Source organism: Phaethon lepturus, unplaced genomic scaffold, assembly GCF_000687285.1.
Source record: "Phaethon lepturus isolate BGI_N335 unplaced genomic scaffold, ASM68728v1 scaffold12729, whole genome shotgun sequence".
In the NCBI taxonomy this organism is placed as follows: Eukaryota; Metazoa; Chordata; class Aves; order Phaethontiformes; family Phaethontidae; genus Phaethon; species Phaethon lepturus.
In genome coordinates, this window is record NW_010564247.1 from 9,632 (window position 1) to 33,598 (window position 23,967).

Here is a 23,967-nt window from a genome sequence, read left to right on the forward strand (position 1 = left end):
TGAAGACTGCTGGCGTAGGTGCCAGGCACAGGACTGGATGAGGCTGAGTTGGTATCACTGTAGCTTGGTAATACAGAGCTCAGGGCAGGCTGAAGGTCTTTCCCAGGATCTAGGTTGAATACTTGGGCAGTAAGTTCATGCTGAACTATGTCCAGCCACAGTTTGACAGCCAGGTACCTTAAAGCTAGTTCTCAATTTGTGCTTGTGGAGTCCCTAGACTTGTATATGCGTCATATATATACACATATATACCTGTTCTATACATGGGACTTTTTTGTGTAGGCATACCCAAGGTAGAGGTCTGCTTCAAACTGGTGGAAAACATCTTCAACATCAAAGGAAATAGCTAGGGCTGGTTGAGCAGGTGCTGCAGCACAGGGACACTGGACGTGGACAGTGAAAGCAGTGGTGCTGCATGTACCCTGAGTGCATCTGGAGGGGTCTATGTCAGACTAGTGCTACTCTGGCCAGGGCATCTTTCAGTTTAGTTTCAAATTTCAAGAATCCAATTTGTGCAACCTAACACAGCTCCAGGACATGAACCAAAGCACTCCGAGTGGGAATAATCAAGAGATTCCCCTTGAAAGGTCACTTCTGGTCTGAACTAGATGCTAAGATAGGTGCATCCATTCACCTAAAGAAATGCATTACCCTGAGCATGGTTTTGGTGCCTTGTATTTAGTCCTCCCAATGTGCCCCTGTCTGCCAGACACACCCCTGTCTGAGCACAGGGAAGTGTGAGAAAAGCGCAAGCTCAACAGCCCCAAATTGCTGTTGGCAAGGTGACAAGGAGGGGCTTTGGGCTACCAGGTTTGTTTACTAGGTACTCTGATATAGTGATTGTTCTTTATTAAGTGAAACAGTAAATACCATACTTTACTGTGCAGTTTATCGCAAAAAAAGAGGAGTCTGTAAAGATTAACTTCACAGTGTGTCACCAGGACACAGTGGAAAACTTTTCTCCAACCAAGACCTTGGCCTTTGGAAAGGAGCAAGGGTTACCTATACCATAAAATATGACAAATTCTTCAGAAGTAAATGCTTCCAAGAGTGGTATAATCACCCGTCTTCGTACCTTTATTTCCTTTCACAGAGCCATGTTTGACTATGACAAGAGCAAAGACAGTGGCCTCCCAAGCCAAGGACTTAGTTTTAAGTACGGAGACATTCTTCACGTCATCAACGCCTCAGACGATGAATGGTGGCAGGCGAGGAGGGTCACTCTGGAGGGAGACAGTGAGGAGATGGGAGTTATACCCAGCAAGAGGAGGTGAGTGCTGCCTTCTCCTTCTTACCTCCTTGGCCATGATGTTAGAATATTCCATTTTATTCTGAAGACAAGGAGCATCAATCTACTGAAAAAATGGGGAAAGTAGAGGAAAATTCCAGAGTCGTTATTTCAAGAGTTGGAAGATACGATTTTTGCTGTGAGATTCAAAGAGATCAGGCTGTTTAACTGTACTGAAAAGAAACTCGAAAGGTGACTCAATTATAGTGGATTAGTAACTTCACAAAGAAAGGGGGGAAGGGGAAGAGAGCACTGTCTACTAAAGAACTTCAGCAGAAAAAGGAATAACCAGAACCCAAGCCTGGGAATTAGCTCTGAATTTGAAATAAAGCACATGTTTTAATGTCAGGGTGATTAGCCATTGCATCAAACTGCTGAGGGATGTAATGGATGTCTTGACATTTTCAAATCAAGACTGTATGTCTTTCTTTTGAGAGAGTAATAGAATTAAACTTCTCAGCCTGTGTGATGTGAAAAATGATGCTAAATTATATAATGGTCATCTTTGGCTTCAAAATCTGTTAATTTAATCTCTGGCTGCCTGGAAACTGATGGATAATCAATATCACAGTAAATTTTTCATATAATGTAAATGAAGGAACTTTCATCCAGTGTCCAAGCTAAATCTGAATCTTTGTTTAGCTGCGATGGATTCATGCTGACTGATGGAAAGAGAACAGACATCTGAATCTCTCTCATTGTTTGTATTGTTTACTCTGTCTAGGTGCTTTTTTAAAATTGGCCACAAGCCTCTGATAGCATCAGAACTACCACACAAATCAGTATTACTTTCTGCTTCTGTTGATAGTGCCTATAGAAAGGTCAAGAACTGAAAGGGTAGGAGGAAAATGAAATCTGTCAAACCACATTACATTTCTCTTTTACAGCAATGCTTCCATACTGCATATAAACTTTCTATTCATAGCTATTTCAGCTTTAGTATTAATATAAAGATGATCATGCACCTTTTTTATAGTGGGGAAATGGGACGATTGATGCTCTATAAAGCACCTGCTGCTGTCTCAAAATTGTTGGCCCAGGTGTCAATAGAGCTCATGGTGTTCCTTGTCCTAAATCACATAAAAGTAAACTGGAAGGCCATCAAATATCTTATTGACATGAGCCCTGCAAGGACCTTATGTTCTCTAATCATGACCGTGTTTGAATAGCAACCACACGAGGATTTTCAGCAAAAAGCAATTTTGGAGATGTATAATAAATAGAAATAAAAACATAATTTTAAAGATGGAAAAAATGTGCCCATTAAACAGATTTAGTTGCTAGATATTTAAATCTGAATACTTGCCTACTATTAATTGCTACAGTAAATACTGTTGTCATGACATCCTTGGATCACACGTGGGAAAACAGGAAGTCTGTTCAGTTATTACTGAGGGAAGTATGTGCACAAAGCTCACTCCTCAGTGTGGTGTGTATTATGAAAAGCTACAGAAAGCTGTCATACATAATAAAACAACTATGGGGAGAAAAGAGCAAAACAAAGCAACTGATTAAGATGTGGAGTTGTATCTTCTGTAAGGTGGAGAGGATGTAAATGCCTAAAGCTTATTGAGTTACCTGCACAGTGATGTTTTCAAGGACAAAGGGTAAGAGGCTCTCTAGTCAAGGTCGGACACATGATACAGCCTAGGAAAAAGATGTGGCTTGGGAAATATTGTGAGGAGAAAAAAAAAAAATAGAGGCAAGATGAAAATAGGTTGGTTAGAGTCTAAAAATAAGAGTCTTGAATGTGAAAAGATGCAGGTATAGTTGCCATGCTCTCCACTTGTCATCCTGATTCTTCACTAGCGAATCTGAGCGGTCTGGAAAAATCAATGGCATCTGACTTTCTGTCTGCACTAATGGAATGATGTGATATACCTGAGCTGGGGGGGGGGTGCTATTATTTCATAAAAGGTTTCAGTTGTACAGGGTTATTTTTTCCAGTATGCTGAAAAGTGAGTATTATTTCCTTTCCATGGATTCTGGATGCTCCCACAGAGCCAGTGAGACTGATGAGCTCTTGCCAGCACCTCTGTGGTCATTTACACCACCCAAGCGGAGGATGAGCAATCAGTGCCTTCAGGCTGAGCTACAGAGAATAAATCCCATCATACTTGTGAGAATGCACTAATTCAGAATTGAAACTCCTCTGCAGGTGTGGATTGTTGAGTATGAGAGGCTTGATCTAAAACAGAGTAGTCCTGGGATTCATTGGGAGGCAACTACAGCATGGAAATCTTCATTTAAGCTGTTTACTCCAGGATGCTGTATCTCTTATAACTATATGGGACTATTTCTATAGGCATTGCACTATATGTAATATGGCATATGTAATATCTAGCAGTAAAATATGCGTTGTGATAGCACAGGAGGAAAAAAGCATCTGTAGCTGTTTCTTGGGCTGTGGCTTGTCCTGCAAGCCCAGCTTCCTATGATGTTGTAGGTTGAAGAGACTTTATATTTGTCTTATACTTTTCAATCCCTCATTCAATTCTGTTCCTTTTCTTTAGGGTTTGGGGTTTTTTGTGGGGTTGGTTTGGTGAGGTTTGGTTTTGGTGTCGTGCTTGGGCCCCTTTTTCTGCCTATGTATATATGCAGCAATACTGTCCTGTGGGACTGTAACATTTTTTGCACTTTGGGTCAGGGAGAGGCTATAAAGATCCAGGGATTACTTGTGCCAGGGTGACTCTTATAGTTATCTGCTTTACTGCCTTATCTCCTGTCCAGCAACAGCTCATATACAATTCCTGCTAAGTGAAATCATTGTGGAATAGCTCCGAAAGCCAGTGGTCACTTCAATTTTATTTTAGTATATATATACATGTATACAAATATATATATATACAGAAAGCCATAACAAGTACATTATATTAATTTTTTATGGTGCTGTGCAATGGTAATTGTTTTCCAAGATTTAGTTTTGCTTTTTTTTTTTTTACATCATTTTACAGGAGAACCCTCCACACAGTGACATTTTAGCACGAGCTATGAAAGACATTTTGAATGATAAATCAAGACTCCATACTTTTTTCTCCTCCATGATATATATGTGATAGAATCATAGAATAGTTTGGGCTGGAAAGGACTTTTAAAGGTCATCTAATCCAACCCGCACCAGATTTACCAGAATAAATCATGATTTGTAATTACAGGGGAGCTGCCACTCATTATTCTCTCCAAGATGTTGGATACGTTACCAGACTTTACCTCCTAGTGACACAATAGAGTTTGGCAGCTGTTTGCCATTAGATTTCAGTGCTGCTTCCCATGTGTGGACTTGTTGCCTTGTTGATTGTTAAACTGAAAAGTCAGGCTTTACGTGGGAGTTTTGGGGGGCAGCACTGCGGCTAGAGGAAGGTTACCAAGAGGCAGCACAGAGAAGTGAAGGTGGCCCTGTGTTTCTCCACTGACCCGGGCAAGGGCCAAATCTCATGAACCGGTCAGCCAGCGACCTCAGTGGGTATTAAAGAAAACTAAATGCTCAGTATCCTGCAGTGCTGAAATAGCATTGCAAGCCTTTCAGCATCTCAAAACAACATTTTGTCCATTTGTCGGTATGTATTTGTTGTCTGATTACAGCTGTTGTTCTCGACCATGGGACTGAGTAGCCAGTTGGGTAGAAAACAAATACAATGCTATGAAGTTGTTATGGTATTGTATCCTATTGATGTTGGGAACAGTAGGACTTCAGTATAAGAGGCTGCAAACCACTTCAGTTGTAGTTTAACAGTCATCAGATAGTTATTATATAATATTAATGAATGAATACTGCAGGCCAAATTTCACCTGCCAGAAAGATCTACCCAAGCTATGTCGAAGGTGAGAGCAGGGCACAGTTACCATGCTGGGCAGGGTCTCCAAGGTGAGGGGACACAACTACCAGTCCTGTACCAATGTTTCAGGCAGCCTGTGGTAGTATCTGTGCACTATGTTTACTCCCCTATCATCAAAAATTCCTATTTTATACTAGAATGACCAACAGAATTGGTTTTACACTAGATTTTAGTTACATTTAGATTTATAGTTGTACAGACTTAGATTAGAATTTCTACATATGCTGTGCTTTTGATCACAAGAATTTTTATTTGCCTCATAGTCCTTCCTATTGTCTGGATAAACAAAACAAGTTCAGCTTTCCGTAAAGGGCAGTAGCAAGCTGAGCAGCCTACGTCTAAGATTCCCTCCCCATAGAAACACTCACATCAGTTAAAACAAATCAAGAAAAAACGTGAAACCAATGTCCATAAGTTAGAGTGTACTAAGTGTATTAGAGCATGTATTAGGCACATGCTCTAATTCAATAGTAAAGAGATTTTAATTTGATGTAGAATTGATTTTACCCCGCCAGTTCTTTTCAGTTTTTCTTTTCCGAGTTTCTGCACACAGAAAGGCTCCCACATTGCAAGCCCCACACAACAGCAACCTCCCAATTAATGAATGTCAAGCTTCAGTATTTTTTGTGATGTGTGTATATCTGCTTGACTTGGGTCTGTGGGTTTGAAGTAATTGAGTCTGCGATTTCACACAGATTGCCCCAGAATGGCTAAGGTTAAATTCTCACCCCTTCTACTGCTGCTCCCACTGTAGCCAACAAGCCATTTTCAGATAGTTTAAGTACATCTGACTTCAAAACGTTACGCAACTTGTATCTCATTACCAGCTGAAGGTGTATGATATTTGTGTTCTCAAATAGACAGCATTCTCCCCACAAATACATGTAACCATGCTCTCTTTTCAGAGCAAAATGGGGGGAAAAGAACACAAAACCCAATGTTTTACAAACATTTAAGGACAAGGAACAAGACATTTTCCTAGCACGGAAGTCCCTGTGGGCAAAAAGCCAACTTAAATTTGTTACTCTGCTCAGCTTGGCAGAAGGGCATGTTTATCCACTCAAGTGAGTTTTATTTTTAATGATTTCCTATAAATTGTCTACCTTTCTAAACATCCTTTAAGATTTTAATCCTTGGATGATAAATCTTTTTAACATGTCTTAATCATGTAAGCTTTGTTTAAAATAAGTTACCTGACTATACTTACTAATCTAATTAGAAAAAATAAATATGGAATCAAATTTTTATGTGTGTGTCTGTATAAACTTCTTCCTGTTCTCTTGCAATGATAGGAAACTTCTATGCTGAAGCAAAACAGCCCTTAGCTTTTAAACAGAATAAGGTTGTTCTACAATTTTATGAGAATTAAGTCTTACTCTTTTCATAAAATATTGACCAAGTGCTGAGATCTCTATAAGCAAGTCACTGAAGGTGGAGAGCTGAACGAGAGCATGTTCTCTCCCACTGAAAAATACATGTTCTGTTGCAAAAATACCATTTCAGGAATGCTCAAAAATAATTTTGAGAATGGGAATCTATGGGAATTTATCTCAGACCTCACATAAACAAGACTAAACAGTGCAGAGGATGGAAGCGATAAAAAACTGTGGACTGAGTCCATGTGTTTGGACTATAAATAGTAATACATATTTTCACTTATCTTTCACTTGATGGGCAGGAAAAACAAATATAATGCAGATGACCTGGAAATGGTGAAGCAAGACAAGAAGAAACACATTAACAAAGAGGGAAAATATAGCAAGGTCTATCAAGCATCCATTTTAGGCTGCATGCTCCTATTTGATAGCTGTCCCTACTACAGTTCTCATGCTTCATTTGGAAATAACTTTCATTCTGCAGAACACCTCAGTGAGTGCCAAATCTGTACAAATTAGGCTACTGTAACCATTTTATTTGGTTTATAGATATTCAATACATAACTGACGCCAATTTGTAATTTGCATCTGTATTCTACATCTGTGACGAACACTGTTATTGAAGATTAAAGCATGTCTCACTTGATATTTTACATCTCTTCTGTGAAGACTGATTAGTGCTTTTAGAAAGGCACTGACAAAATTCCCAGTGGTCCATTAACACCCAACAGTGGAGGATCACAGTTCATGTTGGGTTGAGTTATGCTTGATTTCTTCTAGTCTGCAGTGCACATGAAGAGCTGAAAGTCTCATTTTGAAAAATCCCAGAGGCCCATTTTCAATAGCAATGTGTGCCCAGAAATGCAAAGAGAGATAGACATGGTGGTGCAGTGGGTGCTGCATCCCACTAGTAAGTTCCTGAGAAGGGGAGTCAGAAGAGAACAGCATCCCAAAGAACAGAAGTCAAACTTGTTGAGGAAACGCTGAAGGCTGAGTATATTTTCAGTGTACCTCTCCACTCTTTTAGCTGTACAGTAGCTGGGAAGAGGAGAATGAATCCTGACCATTTTTTAAAAAAGGGCCATGAGGCCATGATGCCATGAGGCATCTACTACCAAGAAAGGTTTCGAGAGGAAATGAGTATACAAGATATACTCCAGCTGCCCCGGATCTCAGATGGTCGTAGACCATTTCCCTGTACACGGCAGTATTTCTGCAGGGAGCTACACTTGGAGAGTTGGTGGAAAGCTGGAGGTGAAATGCCCATCAGTAGTGCTAGGCGATGCTGTCTCCACGTGTGGCTCAGAGCATTTCGGCTCCCAAGTCACATTTGAATGCTGGGTGCAGGTGTCTCTGAACATTTCTTGAAATGTCATTGAGTTGCAGGGATCCCCAGGCACTTTTGAAAATGGGACTTAAGCCGTGAAGTAGCTTTGGAAATCATATCTGTGGTTTCCCCCTTCCCTTAGGCATAGCTCTATCAAGAAGATATATAATTAGAAAGGGGCATGGGAGCAACATTTGTGTCAGGCAAGTCAGGGCTGCAAATCTGGGCCTCTGCCAATGTGGCAGATGGGAATCTTCCCCCTTCACTTGATTCTTTGCACAAAGCCCCATAATCCTGCTTTGTGCAGCAGTGGTGAATGAAAAATGGATATGGTTTGAAATGAACCATTTCTCCCTTTAAAAGCAATCTATCTCCTTAGCTGATTGATCAAAATGTTGTCCAAGGGATGGTAGGTCTGCTGTCAGCTGAAGCGATGTAAAGAATTTACACTCATATGCTAGTTAGGCATTCGCAATGTCAGCTGCTGCAAAAGGCTTTTGTGCCTAAACTCCCTTTGTCTTGGGAAAAAGGGTGTCAAGTTTATTTTTCATTAAATGTAGCAATTACAGAATTGAAGATTCAAAAAAGTATTAAAAATGTTTGCATTAGTGTTCCCTTTAAAAATTTATTTTCTAAGGGTTGGATCAATGATGCTAAAAGAACTGATTGATTTTGATTTGATACTCAGTGCTTCTTATCTTCATCATTTTAGTTTCCTTTTACCCCTCTCTATGGCAAAAGTATCCTGGTAGCTCAAATGAGAAATTGTGGGAACATCCTCGTTCACTGCAGTCCTGCACCCTGACCACCTCAACAAAGACTAAATCTTTGGAGAACCAAGCTAAATTCTAACAGAGTTCTCCAGAGCATGTAAAAACCAAAGCTTTCCAGATGTTCAGATATTGGGTGGATTCCTTCAGGAGAAAGGTATATTTCTGACCCCAGAGCAACCCACCGCCACGTTTCAAGCCCCAGACCCAAGACATGAAGGCAGTAGAGACCTGAGCTGAAGTGCTTTAAGAGTATATTATAAACTGGGCAAACCCATTTATTTTATCCTAGCCTTGCTCCCACAGCTAACCCATTCCATCGACCCTTCGGGCAGCAACAGTGATGTAATCACCCTGAGACACATGAAATTTGAGCTTGGAATTTTGCAGTTCAGCTAAATTATAAGTACCCAAGAATGGTTTTATTGTGGAAGGCGTCAGGAAAATTGTAATGGGAGGCAATACTGTGTTGCTATCCTTAATACGGTACCGGATTATGAAATGTTTGTAGTACTCCGCAGGCATGCTGAGCCTGTATGAACATTGTTGGTGTGTTTGTCTGGAGGATTAATCGTGCTTAATGACATTATTTATATACCTCTCAAAGCAATGCAGAATGTTTCTGCAGCTCCTCATCTTTCTGCTACGCCTGTAGAAAGCAGCAATGCCCCCGTGGCTGCTAATGCAATTATGATGAATTTCATAAACAAGATCCACTCTTCAGGGTTAATTTCCAATCTTCTTTACGCAGTGAATAAGAAATGAAGTTAAAAGCAGATGTTTTAGGAAGTTAGACAGGACTGGAATGAGTTTAAATGTTAACACAGATTAATAAGTAGAATACTGTGTTCATTTGAGCTAATTATTTTCTCAGAAGGCATCCATCCTATTTAGGCAGTTGCACAGCCTCAAGTCTTCATTTCTTACCAGTACTATCAAGGGACTTAATCTGCTAGTTTAAGTTTAAGATTGGTCATGTGTTTTTAATAACATAGATTTAATTTGAAAGCTACATTTGAGCTGTTTCCATGTGAATATTCCACACTTTTAGATAAATGCATTTATTCTAAATTTAAACTGTAACTATAGTAACCAGCATCCTCTGTGTTTCAGTAGGAAATATATAAGCCCACTCAGACAGAAGGAAACATGTTGTGTTAATTATTATTCCATCAAAAGATTAGAGTTTGTATTTTAAAAAAATAATTATCAGAAGCAAGGTATTTTTACTATCTAGACTTAGAAACCAAGAGACTTGCAGGAATATATTCTAATGTCATTTGTGGGAAACTGTGAAAGTTAGAAAATATCCTCTAATTTGGAGGATATAATAAAACTTTTTTTTTTCCCCAGCTATTTATTGTCTAATGAAAATACAGTACCAAGCTCTTAAAATCTAGCTTAGCAGGAATCGACTTAGATTTCCTAGAGCAATTCCTGATCTCAGACAAATAGAATTACTGTTTCAATTATAGGTAGATGATCAGATTTTTTTGCTTGGTCCCGCAGATGAGAGATTCTGTAGATGATTTTGCAAAGGTAGTAAATGTCACTTTTAGAGTAATGACCATATTAGTCAAGGTGAGTAAGGATGTGAATAGCTTCTTCCTTTCTTCAGATTTCTCTCTCTGCACCTGGTTTTCATGGGGGTTGATTTTGTTTAGGAGAGAGCTCATCTGGTTTTAGATTTTTTTTTTTTATTTCTGGCATCATTATTTAAGCATACTGTGTTAAAATTTTAAATATACAATATATGTGATCTTGTAGTAATGGTGAACTTTGCAAATATACTAAGAGTATATAGTTTTCCCACAGGTAAAATATTTACTGCGTATATTTCAGTATGCTAATAGATTGTAAGTTTTACTAAGAGGTTTTTAAAATAATGCTCATTCATTGAATCCTGGAAATTCGGGATATTCATCCATAAAATTCAGGAACAGAAACACTGAATTATCTAGTGCGATGTCCTTTATAAATGCCTTGTATCTCTCTTTTTTCCCTGAGCACTGTAACTTGTCTTTGTCCAGACTTGATTCTAAGATATGAATGGATCGAGATGCCACACATTCCTCTTCTATATTATTTTGGTGGCTAAGCATATTCAGCATTAAAAAGTAAAACTGTGTTTTCTTTAGAATTCATTTGTCTGGCATCAGCTCCTTTCCAATGATTTGGATATCTCCCAAAGAGAATTTTTTAGATCTCAATATTTTCTCACTCTGAAGGCATTGCACATACAATACAACTACTCCTCTCCCAAGCTGTGTTTATTGAAGCTGTGGATACCAGGATCAAATACCTTGTGAGGCTTTTAATTGAAGTATTTAAACTTTCTTTAAATATATGAATACCAGAACTGTACAGACTAAGCCAAATTTTGGGTCATACCACACTGCGGTTTGGGCTCTTAGGTCCCGAGAGATGGACTCACGGGGGATGTGTGCTCTGGTTTTTCAGATCCGGATCGAGCTTTCAGAGCAAATGTCCTTTTTGTCCTCCTTCCAGCGCTTTGGTTCATCTTGTGGGGCAGTCTTGGTGAATGTATACTAGATTTGTTTGTATTAAACTGATCTTGAAGATGAGCTGACCCAGTGCATCCACCTGCTAATGGGTGGTCACTTCATGGGGACAGACTAGAACTAGCCCAAAAAAACCCCAACCCTGAAATGTAGAGTTTGTGTCCTCCCCTATTTGGCCACACTATTGGGTAGTGTGAACCGCCCCATCTTTGTTTTCAGAACTCACCCACTTGCAATGAGATCTTCAGTGAAATGAGTCAGCAAAACAAATTCTTTGCATTCTATCTGCTTGCAGATGTTTGTGTAAGGCATGGTTTAAATAAGACCATTCAGAAAATAGCTCTTCTGACCCAGAGCATTTGTACATCTCTTCAGAAAAACTCTTTTTGTCAAAGCTGTGTAGTTTTAAGTAATCAAAGCCTCAAAAAAAGTTTCTCTGCACTTGAATATTATAACAAATAGCATACCTCCACCTTTCAGAAGATAAATTTGAAATTCATTTGTAAATAAGTTTTTTAAAACAAGAAAAAATTTCCAGTGATAGCATTTTCAAAATTACTTCAGCTGAGGGCAAGACCCTTAGAACACTGTGGTATTGTAGAGTCAGTATTGCAGAACCTAAGATTTAAGCAGTGATCATGTGCAAAGGGCTCTGCAAAGCTATGGGCAGTCCGTCCGTGTGCGCATGCTGAATGTTGGTTTATGGGTTTCAGGCAATTTGAGAAAGCTTAAAATACCTAACACATTTGTTCAGGCTTGCCCAATAACACATTGGCCTCTGGGAAGTTTCTAGGTACCTCCCTCAAACTCAGGTTAGGAAGAAATTCTGCTTTTCTTCGAGATTCAAGGCAAAGATTGCTCTGAAGCATAAGGGGAAGGAGCTTCCCATCCCCTCTTCTAGTCTGCTCCAGCCAGACAAGCTGCTGGATCATCTCAGTTGGCTGATTAAATCTTGAAAACGATTACAACCTCTTCACTTTTATTAGTTGGTTAGTTTTCTGCTGTGGAGAAGGCAGCAATGAGGGGTACTGCTGGGAGCGATGGGAAATGGGGCAGCGGTGGGGAGAAGGACCAAGACTCTCCAGTGACTGCAATTTCTTACATCTTCTCAACCCATCAGGTTAAACATCATCCTTTTTACTTTGCATTTGCCATGAGCTTAGACACCATCCACCACCTCTGTGTGTCACACGCTGTTTTGCAAGGCATTTTAAGCTAATTTTAAAGTATTTTAAGATATTTTTAAAGTAGTCCATGACTCTGAAGTCTCTGAACTCTCTGGTTTGTTTTTTTCTTTAATAGATTCAGAAATGGTGGGGTTCATTTTACCTTATTTGGATGATCTAAAACTTCATCTTTTATAGAAGTTAGGGAATTAAAGTTCCTTCTATAGGACGACAAAAATGTGCCTGCACAGAGAGAAATTTATTCCATCGTAAAGTGCACATCCAAAAGCACCGAGGCAAACAGCTTATGCTCTCTCTGTCCTTGTTTCACTCCTCTGTCCACAGAACAACTCTAAATATTGCCTGATTTTTAGATAGCTTAAATTAGAGAGGGTAAATCTATCCTTAACATGCTTTTACCACACTCCCACATGTGTTGGGAGGGAGTGCTGTTCTGCTGGTGTAGGACAAACAAGGCTCCTCAAATTCCAGTCCCCTGTTTGCCAAAAAACTGCTGCGTGGCTCAGGAAGTGGCTTGGTGTCTCTTTTTATGATTTATAAAATTTGCTTTAAATGCTCACTTTAAGCATAGCAAGCGACCAATGGTCTTGGGAGAACAAATATCAAACATATCGTACACAACGCTGCTATAATCAACACGTGTTTCATTTGTGTTTTCTTTTCCACAGAGTTGAAAGAAAGGAGCGTGCACGTTTGAAGACGGTGAAATTCAATGCGAAACCTGGTGTAATTGATGCAAAAGGGGTATGTAAATAACAAAACCTTTTGGAATTGCACTTTGTAATTGTTATTATTACAAAATTAATTATTAAATTATTATTTTAAATGTATTTTCAGAGTAGAGAAAACTTTAGCAACATAGGGGATATTTAGATTGTTGCAACCAAGACCTGGAGTATAGTGAAATATAGACAGGAGTATAGTATGATATAATGTTCTAAATAATTAAATATTCTTTTTATAATAGTACTGACTGGCAGTGCATCCTAATTGGAAGATACTAAGAAAAAAAAGAGCATTCTGTGGTAGCTGTGATTGTAGTTAAATGATGGTTAGAGAAGAAAAGAAGTTAAAAACCGATGCAGATGAATAGTTGTTTAATGAAACAAGGCAAGACGTGTAAATTCCCTGACTTCAAAAGCTGCTAAATCTCAAACAAAAAGTTGGAAGTCGAAGAGTCCCAGATGCAAAATTCCGGTTTCAGATGTTCTGCTCTGACGGTTGTGACAGACATTGAACACGGGTGTGTTTCAGAGCAGGCACGACGGGCCAGACATCAAAAAAGTGCACGTTCCCTTCCACCAGCGCTCTCGGGACACCACAACGTGCCTGCTGCTCCGGCTCTGCAGCTTCGCCTTATTGTGCCCAACAGCCAACGGCTTTCACTGGCCTGATGTCTAATGTCCCGTACGTTGCCAACTGGCTGGCAAGAGCTACAGCATGAGAAATGCCCACGGTCCCAGCCGCTGAGGGATATTTTTGTGCTGAAGCGTAGCTTGCCTTTGCAGCAGTAGTAAATACTTGACAATACATTTGCAGGGATTTATTTTTGAAAACAGCCCAGTTGGCGTTCGTGGGATACACAACTGAGGGCTTCTGTGAGCAAACCAAGAGACAGAGCTTCAGAAACCGTCAGCAAAAAGTCCTGTTTGGCTGCAGACAACACAGGGCAGGGCCAAAACCGGGTGATGAGAGGACCCAGTCGTAAGTAGGTGCTATCAAGGGACAGCACCGAGCGGTTCAGCAGGTCCCTTCCAGCCCTGCTGTTGCTGTGGTCCTCTGCCTAGTTTGAAATTCTCATTCTTAATCTCTTCTTGCTCCGTTTCCCCCTGTAATGGGAATCATAATGCTTCCTTTATCCCAGCTTATTCTGTCCTTTCGCCTGGACGGGGTGGCAGAGTAAGAAGTTCCTCTTGCCATGAGCATGCCCTTCCTAGCGCAGGGGGTCCCAAGCCTCTACAGGCCAGAAAAACACTATTTCAGACTCGCAAATACTCCCCGGTTCTGCTCTGTGGAACAGCTCCCGAGTTCAGCGCAAATGCAGAATAATTGCACGGACTGAAACAGGTTTTCCATATTTATAAGGCACACGGAATCAGAAGTCAGCCTCTGCGCGTTATTTGCACATGCAGATAGCTTGGTATGAAATAGATAACGAACTGCATTGTGAAAGGACTTATTCATCTCATTGCATTTCTTCAGGAGTAAGAACTCCATTTTTTAGTTTGAAATGACCACTCTCTGCAACCCTGTAAATTAATGTTGCCGTTTATTTGGGGAGATAATAAGCTTTATATTGCCAATGAAATAACTTGTTAAATGTCTATTTCCTGTATATAAGCAAAGCCTCGGGGGAATAAGTCATTCATATAACTAATGGTCCTTATTCAAGCGAGTCTGTCAAGAATTTAATTACCTCTTGATTCCCCAAATTGTTTTTCTATTTTTGCCATCAGTGTAACATTAATCTTCCAGCCACTCACATCACTGCTTGTTTCAGTGTTTAGGAAATTGCGTAATTACAGACCAAGGCCATTGCACCCTTTTGGGAGCACAATTTCTATCGTTAGTATTTACTAAAATTTGCTTTTGTCTATTAAAAAAAAAAAATCCCACAATTTCAAGGCATTTTGGGAAAAGATACTGTAGGCTTGTTTTTGAAAGAGCATAAAGGGAAGAAGGGTTCACCATTAAGTTAAACATCAACACATAAAATGAGGTGTTTGAGTACACATATATGTATGTGCATTTTAAGGCTCCACATTTCCATTTAGCCTTTCAGCACTTCACAAAGAAGTGATGTAAACTGTATAACAGTGCGTTCTTTACTTTTTTTATCTGGAAGAAATTCAGTCCAGATAAACAGGGCTGCAGTAAGCCCAGAAGAACTGTTCTGTTGGAAATCAAGCTAAAATTCAGATAGGAATGGGCTTATGTGTATGTGTTGCACCTTTGTGCTCATACATTCATGTGGGCAAGTGGTACTGTCTTAACTGCTCTAAAGATGAAATTGGGAGAATAGCTTTTCATGTGATACTTCTAAATTTGGCCAGGGGATGTGCATGGAAGCATTTTTTACCAAAATTTAATTGAATACAGAGAATGCTTGGGTTTTTTTGCAGAGGTTTATCCTGTTGTGATTTTATCTGAAGCATCTTGCTGGCCCTGATTCCTTTCTTCCCTTATAGGAGCAATTTTTTAAAAGCGAATAAGCCACAGTAAATGTTTTATGAGATAGTGCCAAAATTTCTTTGAGATAACTTCTGTTTATGATTTTAAAATATGAACTGTCTAGTTATTCTACAAGTTTTAAAAGTCTTATGCATTTTCATCTGTTTATACCTCATTTCTAATCCCAAATCCGGTGATAAGATACAAAGAAAATATTACAGATAGTGTGACATTTGTAGCTGATCAGCTTCTTGTGTCTCACTAGAAAGGTGTTTAAGAACACTCAGCAATACAGTTGACAAACCTGTTAGTAGGGATAGCTACAGCTACGATGATAATCTTTTCAAAGGACCAAAATTTCTTCTTTTTCAAGCCAAACTTGGGTGCATTACCTCATCCAGAAAACGAGTTCAGCTTTTTTTTTAAATGTGATTTGGAATATTTTTAATTCATTTCATTGGACTCCTCCAATCCATGGCTTGTAAAATAAAAGTCTACAAAATCAGGATAGATACAAGAACAGGGAATGTGAATCACAATTAGGGAGCTCCAGGGAAATCTTCTGGTCTCAAGTTTAAATGAGGCAATGGATAGTACCTTTCCGTACAATGAATAATTAAATTCTAATGCTCATTATTACAGGATATTGTATAAAAAATAAATAAGTTAAAAAGGAGTTAGATAAGTTAGCAAGCAATGGATTCAATGACAACTTTTAACACTTTTGTTATGTACCTCAGGACAAACTAATTGTTGATTTCAAGAAGCAGAGAGGTTATAAAAGGGGAACTATCATGCTGCTTCTACTTTTTCTTTTAAACGTGTTTTTGGACAACTTCAGAAAAAGCTACTGGGCTAACTGGATCTCTGGTTTAACCCAATAGGGCCACTTTTCTTTCATGTTCTGTTTATTTTGTCCAACAGAAACTTATTTGTTCAGATTCAGAGCTATCATCAGGATCCTAGATTCTATTAACATTTTTAAAGATACCAAACCTGTAAGCGGTGCTAACAGCCGGGTAATAAGGAAAAGAATACAAATACTGGTAGAAACAGCTTCATTTCACCAAGCAAAGATTGTGCTTCAGTTGAGTTGACCAAATTCAGTCTCTAGCTTCATTCGTATAATTGTAAAAGTAATGATCTTCACCAGCTTTTCTAATTGTTACTGAAGGTGGCTGAAGTATCAAAGCAACCAGTCCACCCTCTGGTTCCCTACGGCTGCCCTATGCTACTGCAGCAAAGGGCAGGGTTTCCAGGACACTGTCTACCTTAAAGTTTCAAACAGAAAAAAAAAAGATGAAGATAAGTTAACACACGTACAATTTCCTAATCATTTGCTGTCTCAGTCTAAGGGGCCCACTGGTCTATGAATAATCAATGGAAAATAGAGCAGCCCAAAGGCTTATGTCTGATATTTGTGCTGGAGGAAGCTACAGGAGTTATGTGAGCACAAACTTAATTAAAAAGTATGATTTTATGGTATGTTGAACGCAAGTTCATATCCCAAGTACCTTCCCACGCCCACCTTTGCACCAAAAGGAGTAGAACGTGTTAGCAGCAGGGTTATACGTCTGCCAAAGCAGCACACTGCACTCTTGGTAATTCTCCCTACCACAGGCTTCAGGCTGAACAAAAATAGCCTTTCCTCTTCTAATCCTAAAACCCACAGTGGTTGAAGGCTTTTCAGATTTTTTACTGAATCAGAAAGAATGTCAAACAATGATGGAAATATTTCATAGGGAAAAGAGATGAGCCAGTAATCTGCTTTTTTCTCAACTGTTGTAATTACAACCAGTCTTTCAGGAGACAAAAATAGCATCTCTTTTGCTTTTCTTCCTGTCAGATCATATACTCTTTCCTGACTTTCTTGAAAATACTCTTATAGTGGAAACTGTAGCTCTTGGAAAGACCATTATCAACATCTCACCTTTTTTTCTAATATTCATGGATGTTGCCTGTTCCCAGAGAAGTGTTGCGCTATCATGAAGCATAATGTTTAGGTAAAATTTAATTTTATACAGACAACAGGGTTTTTTATACCATACACCTTTTCATTTCACGCCTGATTTGGACAGCGGCTCCAGAACGTTGTCTTTGGGACAAATACCCAATTTCAGTTCCCAGTGAGATAAATGTCACACCTCTCGCAATCTCTCAATTTTTAATGCGCGTGTCAGGGTGCATGGGGGGTGTTCAGTCCATGATTGGTGAACTAGTGAGGCTGCTCGGCAGGGTGCTGAACGGGGACGAGGTGCCTGCTCTGCTGCGCATCAGCAGTGCAGCTCCTGGGCTGTGACCCACACCAGATTGCTCCATCACTACCCATTACTCTATTTGCTATTCAGTTAGCTCAACATCCACGGTTCTTTTCATATTCCGGTCAGATCACCTCCACTGCACTCAGCCTGCCCCTTCAAGTGCCTCTGAATGGATTCATTATGACAGTCAGAAGCTTGATAGCATTTAATAGTATTTCTTATGAGCAGATTCTGTTTACAGATCCCACAGCCCTGCCTGCAATGTAAGGTCACCCTCGTGCTTTATTGTCACTTTAGCAACACTGCACTGAGGCATGAAAGGGAAAAGCCAGACTTGACTGAGATAGCAAACTCAGTATTGTGGTGTAAACAAAACCCATTGCATACTCAAAGCACCTCTCCTCCAAAAGTCAAAATCCAGTGACTTCTCAGGACTTGATAAGTAGGACACGTTTTGACAGCTTCTTTAGTATTCAGGAAAAAAAAAAACCCACACCTATTTCCAAACAATTTATACGCTACAAAATCATGGTATTCTCAGCCTTAGTCATCAAATCAGACAAAAACTCATCTGTAAGGAACCTCAGGTGGTCACGGAGTCCGACCCCTGCCCTGAGGCTGTCTTCTGTACCTTCCTCCTGTCTCCCAGATTTGTCTAACCTCTACTGAAAGACCTGCCGTGACAGAAATTGCACACGCTTCCCAAACAGCCCACTCCAGTGCTTCGCTCTCCTCATCATTAGAAATGGCTAAAGTGCTGCAGTTGTTGTTATTTCTTCTTCTATCAATGTATATGGAGACTGGATGATTTGCCTTCACCTTCCCCAAGCAGAACCTGCAGTCACACCTGCCCTGGTCTCGGGTACAGCGTCTGTGCTCGCGGTTCCCCGTGGCAGATCTTGGTGTACCAACGCAGAGAGAGGGGTGATAACCCCAACTGAACCCCTGCTTCGCAGAAATTAGAAAGCATAAAGATGTGTTGGTTTATCTAGCCTCCCTCTCTGCCAGTCGACGATCGAGTCTAACATGTACCAGTGTTTAACCAGGCTTAAGTTTTCTAAGGATATAATTTCACCACTTTTAGGGAGAAACTATTCTGTAGTCCATAATCAGAAAGTTTTCAACATATTCAGTGTATTTTTACCAACTTTTCTTTGCACTCCTCTTCTAAAAATATTTTACATAATAAATGGATTTCTTAAAGTGTTTGGTACTGAAACAATAATAGAAGCAGAAGAAAATCTGCAACCTGAGCACGTTTGAAAACATGCATCTTCATTGTGGAGCTAGCTGCTGATTTGGAGAGCCTCGTAAAACACACTCACCAGTGGGTTACGTTGCACACAGAGAGTAGACCCTCTGACATGCCCCAGAAATTACACTCGTTGACCCGTAAGTTTTCCATATAAAATGATCCACTCAATTGATTAATCATGTTTATTTTCTAAATTCCTTCCAGTCGGTAGCAAAATAGTAGTGAAAGGAGAGATACTGGACTGGGAATAACATTTTTGTCCCCGTTGGTGTGGACATGTATGAAAAGAGGAAAGGAGGGGCCTCTGCCTTTTTTTTCCCCCCTCTAAATTTGGTGATCAGAAAATAGCAGCAGACACCGAGTAAAAGATAATGGAAGTGTCAAACACCAGGACGTGCGGGATCACAGGTGGAGTGATTTACTAAGAAGAGAGGTTGAATGTAAGTTCAGCAGTATACACCTACCTGCAAGGACGATGATGGAGGAGGGTTAGTGAAGGTGGCGTAGGCACTGACACACAATTAAATGTTCTTTATGTTTGGTCTCAGCCAGATTTGTCCCTACTTACCAATCTAGCCTGACTTTCCTCTGTTCTCCCAGTCTTTCTAATTTCTTGTTGCTATTTAATGGGAGCAGCTGCCTGCAGGGTATTCTTCAACGAAATCTGAGCACTCTTACTGGAGTAAGTGCTCAGCTCAGCTATAAATTAGCCTCCAACTGGTGTTGCGACTGTTGCATAGAAAAACGATGGCTTGTGTAGCTGTAGACCTCGGGAACTGGAGGTACACATGCCTGGGAGCGACATGCCTGGGAGCAATCTGCCTGTGTGTACTTGCCTGCGGAATCCGCCCCTTTTATATTTTCTCTAGCCTGCTGCTACTGTAGTTTTTAAGGAGCAGCCAGTGAATGATGCAGCTGCAGTGTTGCTGTTCTGTTTCTATACTTTCTGCTATTTTTAAAGACATTGGGTTAAAATGGGCAGAGTGAACTGCCGTCAGCTCTGTTGCCCAGGACAGCAGCTGAAGGACAATAACCCACACGCAGTGCGGGGCTGGGGAGCAGCAGGAGGGGGCAGCTCCGCCAGGACCCAAGGGTGACAGCAGCCTCACAACGAGGGGTGCAGTCCAGAGCACTCCCAGGGCACGAACAGCAAGTCTGGTGGCACCAACCGAGGTTGGTCCGCAGCCCCGTGGTTCCCAGCAAGTCCGTAGCGATGAGTCAGGTCAAGCCGCACCGGGAAGGCGAGGTGGGATGGGCAGGATGCAAGGCAGGGCACAGGTAAACCACCAGCCCAGCCCTGGCAAGGACCACGGGCTGTGGAGTTTATGGAACCTACTTGTCCCGCAGACACACGTCCCGCCGACGTGATCCCAGATGAGACCATGAACAACCAGGATGAACTTGCTGTTTACTTTGCTCTGTGACTATTAAAGCACTTTAGTTTGGTCTAAAATTTTCGAGCTTGCCCTTCTTATGGCTATTGGAACGGCATTTTTTAGCAGTAGGCTGCAGAAGATAACATTTTTCCTGTAAGGCTTATATTACCAATTCTGATTAATTTTGACCATTAGGAATAAAATGTCAGTCTTTACTGTGTAATTAAATTTTAGTTGAAAAATCTTTTTCCATTCCTTGGGGCTACTTCCACTTACAGTATCAGCTGAACTGAGTATTCTCATATACTTCCATTACATCACGTGCTGAAGGCAAAGAGCCTTTCCATTAAGTGCAGCAGAAGTTCACCTGAGCCCTAGTATGTGTTTTTTGCTACGGACCGTTATATTGTTTCAGTCACATTAAAAATAGCAGACATGAACTAGAGTAAAAAGTTAGAATACGAATTCAGTCCCCCAGTTTAGAAACATATGAAGTGAAACTTTGGTTTAGGCAGGCCCTCAAAAAACAAGAGTATTTCCACTCTGATCTGATTCCTAAAAACATTTTAGCATTCCTAGTAACATTTAGCATCCAGAATGGTTCACAGTGTGGCCTTGGCTGTATAAACAAAATGACTCTTCGATAACACTTCAACAAACACATTGCAATTTGCGCAAAACAAAGAATTTTTATTGTCTCAGTGCCAGACAGTTATTGGACACCCACTGATATTAAAAATAGTTTATTATTTTTAATAATTTACTTGGAGTGATAATTTCTAGATAAAATATGCTTCCAATTTCTAGATAAAATATGCCTACAATTTCTAGATAAAATATGCTTCCATTAGGCATTTATTCATAAGCTCCTGGAAAATGTCTAAGAAGCACATGCAGAGATGGGTTGTAATGTTCTAGCTTGGCTTTTACCTGTCACAAAAATATTTTACCTGCGCAATTGGAAAGCCTGAAATGTGGCTTCCTGCAGATATATTATTTACACATGATGTTGGGACAATTCTGTAAATGTTTTAAAACATTAGCTGATTTTTTTTTAGGATGAATTTGCTGTCTCCTAAATTCATATTTAGTATTTTTTATTATCGTTCATATTTATCTCCTCCTCAAAAATCCCAAAGTGAACAGCCCTTCCTTTCTTCATGGTCGAGAGTGCCAACCCACCACTGTTGTCTACAAGAGATGTAATAAATCACGCAGTGACCGTAAAGGGAAGCTGGGGTCACCGCCTCTGCCCCAGGCACGTACCGGGTGAATGTTTAAAGCTGGATGCAGTGGACCCCATTTCTGGGAGCCTTAACTGGCTGCACCTCCTGAAAAACACAGCAGCCATTTCAAGACACGGCCCTTCAGTGCTTCACAAGGCTGCGGCGTGATAAGGATTTGCACTCCTTGTCTGCTCTATCTGGATTGGACGTGATAATCTAAAGTTTAAGAACCAGAAGGGCTTATTCAAACTGTGCAGTTTAAAAGCCTGACGTAGACATCTCAGCTGTTTCTTCTGGACTGATGTTTGCACTAGTAGTTGCAGTGAATAAACTAGGCACTTGTAACAGGTATTCTGAATATACTCTTTCATTACCACTTTGCCAAGTGCAAAACATAAATGCTTGGGTAGGCTAGGTTAGGTTAGGCTAGGTTAGGCTAGGGTAGGCTAGGTTAGGTTAGGTTAGGCTAGGCTACGTTAGGTTAGGCTAGGTTAGGCTAGGCTAGGCTAGGTTAGGTTAGGTTAGGCTAGGCTAGGTTAGACTAGGCTAGGTCAGGCTAGGCTAGGCTAGGTTAGGCTAGGCTAGGTTAGGCTAGGCTAGGCTAGGCTAGGCTAGGTCAGGCTAGGTTAGGTTAGGTTAGGTTAGGCTAGGCTAGGCTAGGCTAGGTCAGGCTAGGTTAGGCTAGGCTAGGCTAGGTTAGGTTAGACTAGGCTAGGCTAGGCTAGACTAGGGAAATCTACCTAGAAATGTGCAGGGGGAAGCCCTCTGCTCCGCCTAGCATAGAGCTCCTGAGGAGTCCATACGAATCGCACTGTTGCTGTGGAGATAATGCAGGCTCCTGAATTTCCTTGCTTATATACTACAGGTGGAAAAATTACAGACAAGAAAACCTCCTTCTACTCAGTCCTGAGCTTTTTATAGAAAATCATTCGGCACGTCATTCATTCGCAAGAGTTGTGAATCAGTATTTTACTGTACGCTCCCCTGTCTCAGAATGATTGAAATTTGCTTTGCTCTAACCAGAGCATAAGAACTTTTTTTTCATGTGTGTAGCTTAAAATAAGCTTTGGAAATCATTCATGTCATAACATTCCTGGGTTCACATCTCCATTACTGACGGCCATAAAATCACTTACAAAATCAATGTTTCTGCAATATTGGAATTTAGTTGTTAGTCTTCAGCAATTATTCAAGGATGCTACTCTGTGAGAAAGTGGAAATTAATAACAAGGCTAAAAAAGTAATGTGAAATCATGTTGCACGAATTCCTCACCAACTCGTTCTTATAGACTCATGTCTTATAGAAGACGAGTCTTCTTTTTGACTTTATAAGAAGTCAAAAAAAGCTGGTGGAAATTATTAAAAGCAAATTACTGAGCAGAGGTATTTTCTGCACAAGGACTTTTTATTGGAACAGGGCATTAGTAGGTCTGAAAAACCTCTCCAGAGCTTTGGTGTGAAACTGCCCAGCGTGGATAGGAGGAATAAATTGCTCTTCTCCATCTGGCTTTGTTGCTGTCTTGCTTCTCTTTTTCTCTCTGTTGGATTTCAGTTCTGGAAGCAAGACCCCAGAAATGGGGGCAGCAGTGGGTGTCATGAAAGCATGAGATCTCAGCATCGTTCTTGCCAGTGCAGCCTGTATCTTGGAGGAGACTTCTTCTCCCCATGCCAGAGGAGAAGCTGGCACTCATTTGTCCAGCTGCCCTTGCTCTTTCATGCATTTTCACATCCTCCGCAGTCCTGTCTTCACGTTTCCAGCCAGCCGGAGCTGGTGCCAGGCAGTGGCCACTGGCTGCACATCTGTTTTGACCTGAGCCCGTATTATCGGGCTGCCCTGGCCGTTCCCCTCGAGCTGAACACACTTCGCTCAGCGTTTCTGCAAGGCACATTAGAAATACTGCTGTCGTCAGCACCCGGGGCACTCACGGGCTGAAGTCCTCAAATGACATACAGTTGATAAAATAGCACATAGCCAGGAAAATTTAACTGTACAGTGTCTTGTTGCTCCAGGATATCTTGAGGCAGTCCACAACGACATCAATAATTTAATAATAATGCCTGTTGGGCCCAGGTCCCAGTTGAAAGTAAAGGAAAATGAGTATTCGGTTTTAATTTATGCCACAGTAGCAGTGCTGGCTCTAGCAGGGAACTGGCATGCCTTAAGGAACCTGTTTTTTTTAAAGTGGTGAAACAGCTCTAGAAATTGTGAAAAATACTGTCAAGTCAAATTTGAGGCTTTTACTCAGCTGAAGCAAAGAAATGTGTTTTCATAGCCTTCTTTTAAAATCCAGTAGAAGTTTTTCTTTCATATTAAAAAAATAATAAAGTAAAAAAACTTTAGGTCTGTTTTCCAGTTTAAAAAAAAAAAAAAG

General features: G+C 40.5%; 1 protein-coding gene across 1 annotated transcript in view; it reads left to right on the plus strand.

Moving 5' to 3' along the window:
• Nucleotides 1–1,093: 1,093 nt before the first annotated feature.
• DLG2 (discs, large homolog 2 (Drosophila)) overlaps nucleotides 1,094–23,967 on the plus strand; it is a gene marked incomplete at its 5' end in the record, with an annotated part of 59,080 nt that continues 36,206 nt past the window's right edge. The window contains 2 exons of the mRNA XM_010294820.1: nucleotides 1,094–1,270; nucleotides 12,975–13,050. Of these exons, the coding sequence (XP_010293122.1) occupies nucleotides 1,094–1,270; nucleotides 12,975–13,050 (253 nt within the window). The remainder of the gene's footprint in view (nucleotides 1,271–12,974; nucleotides 13,051–23,967) is intronic.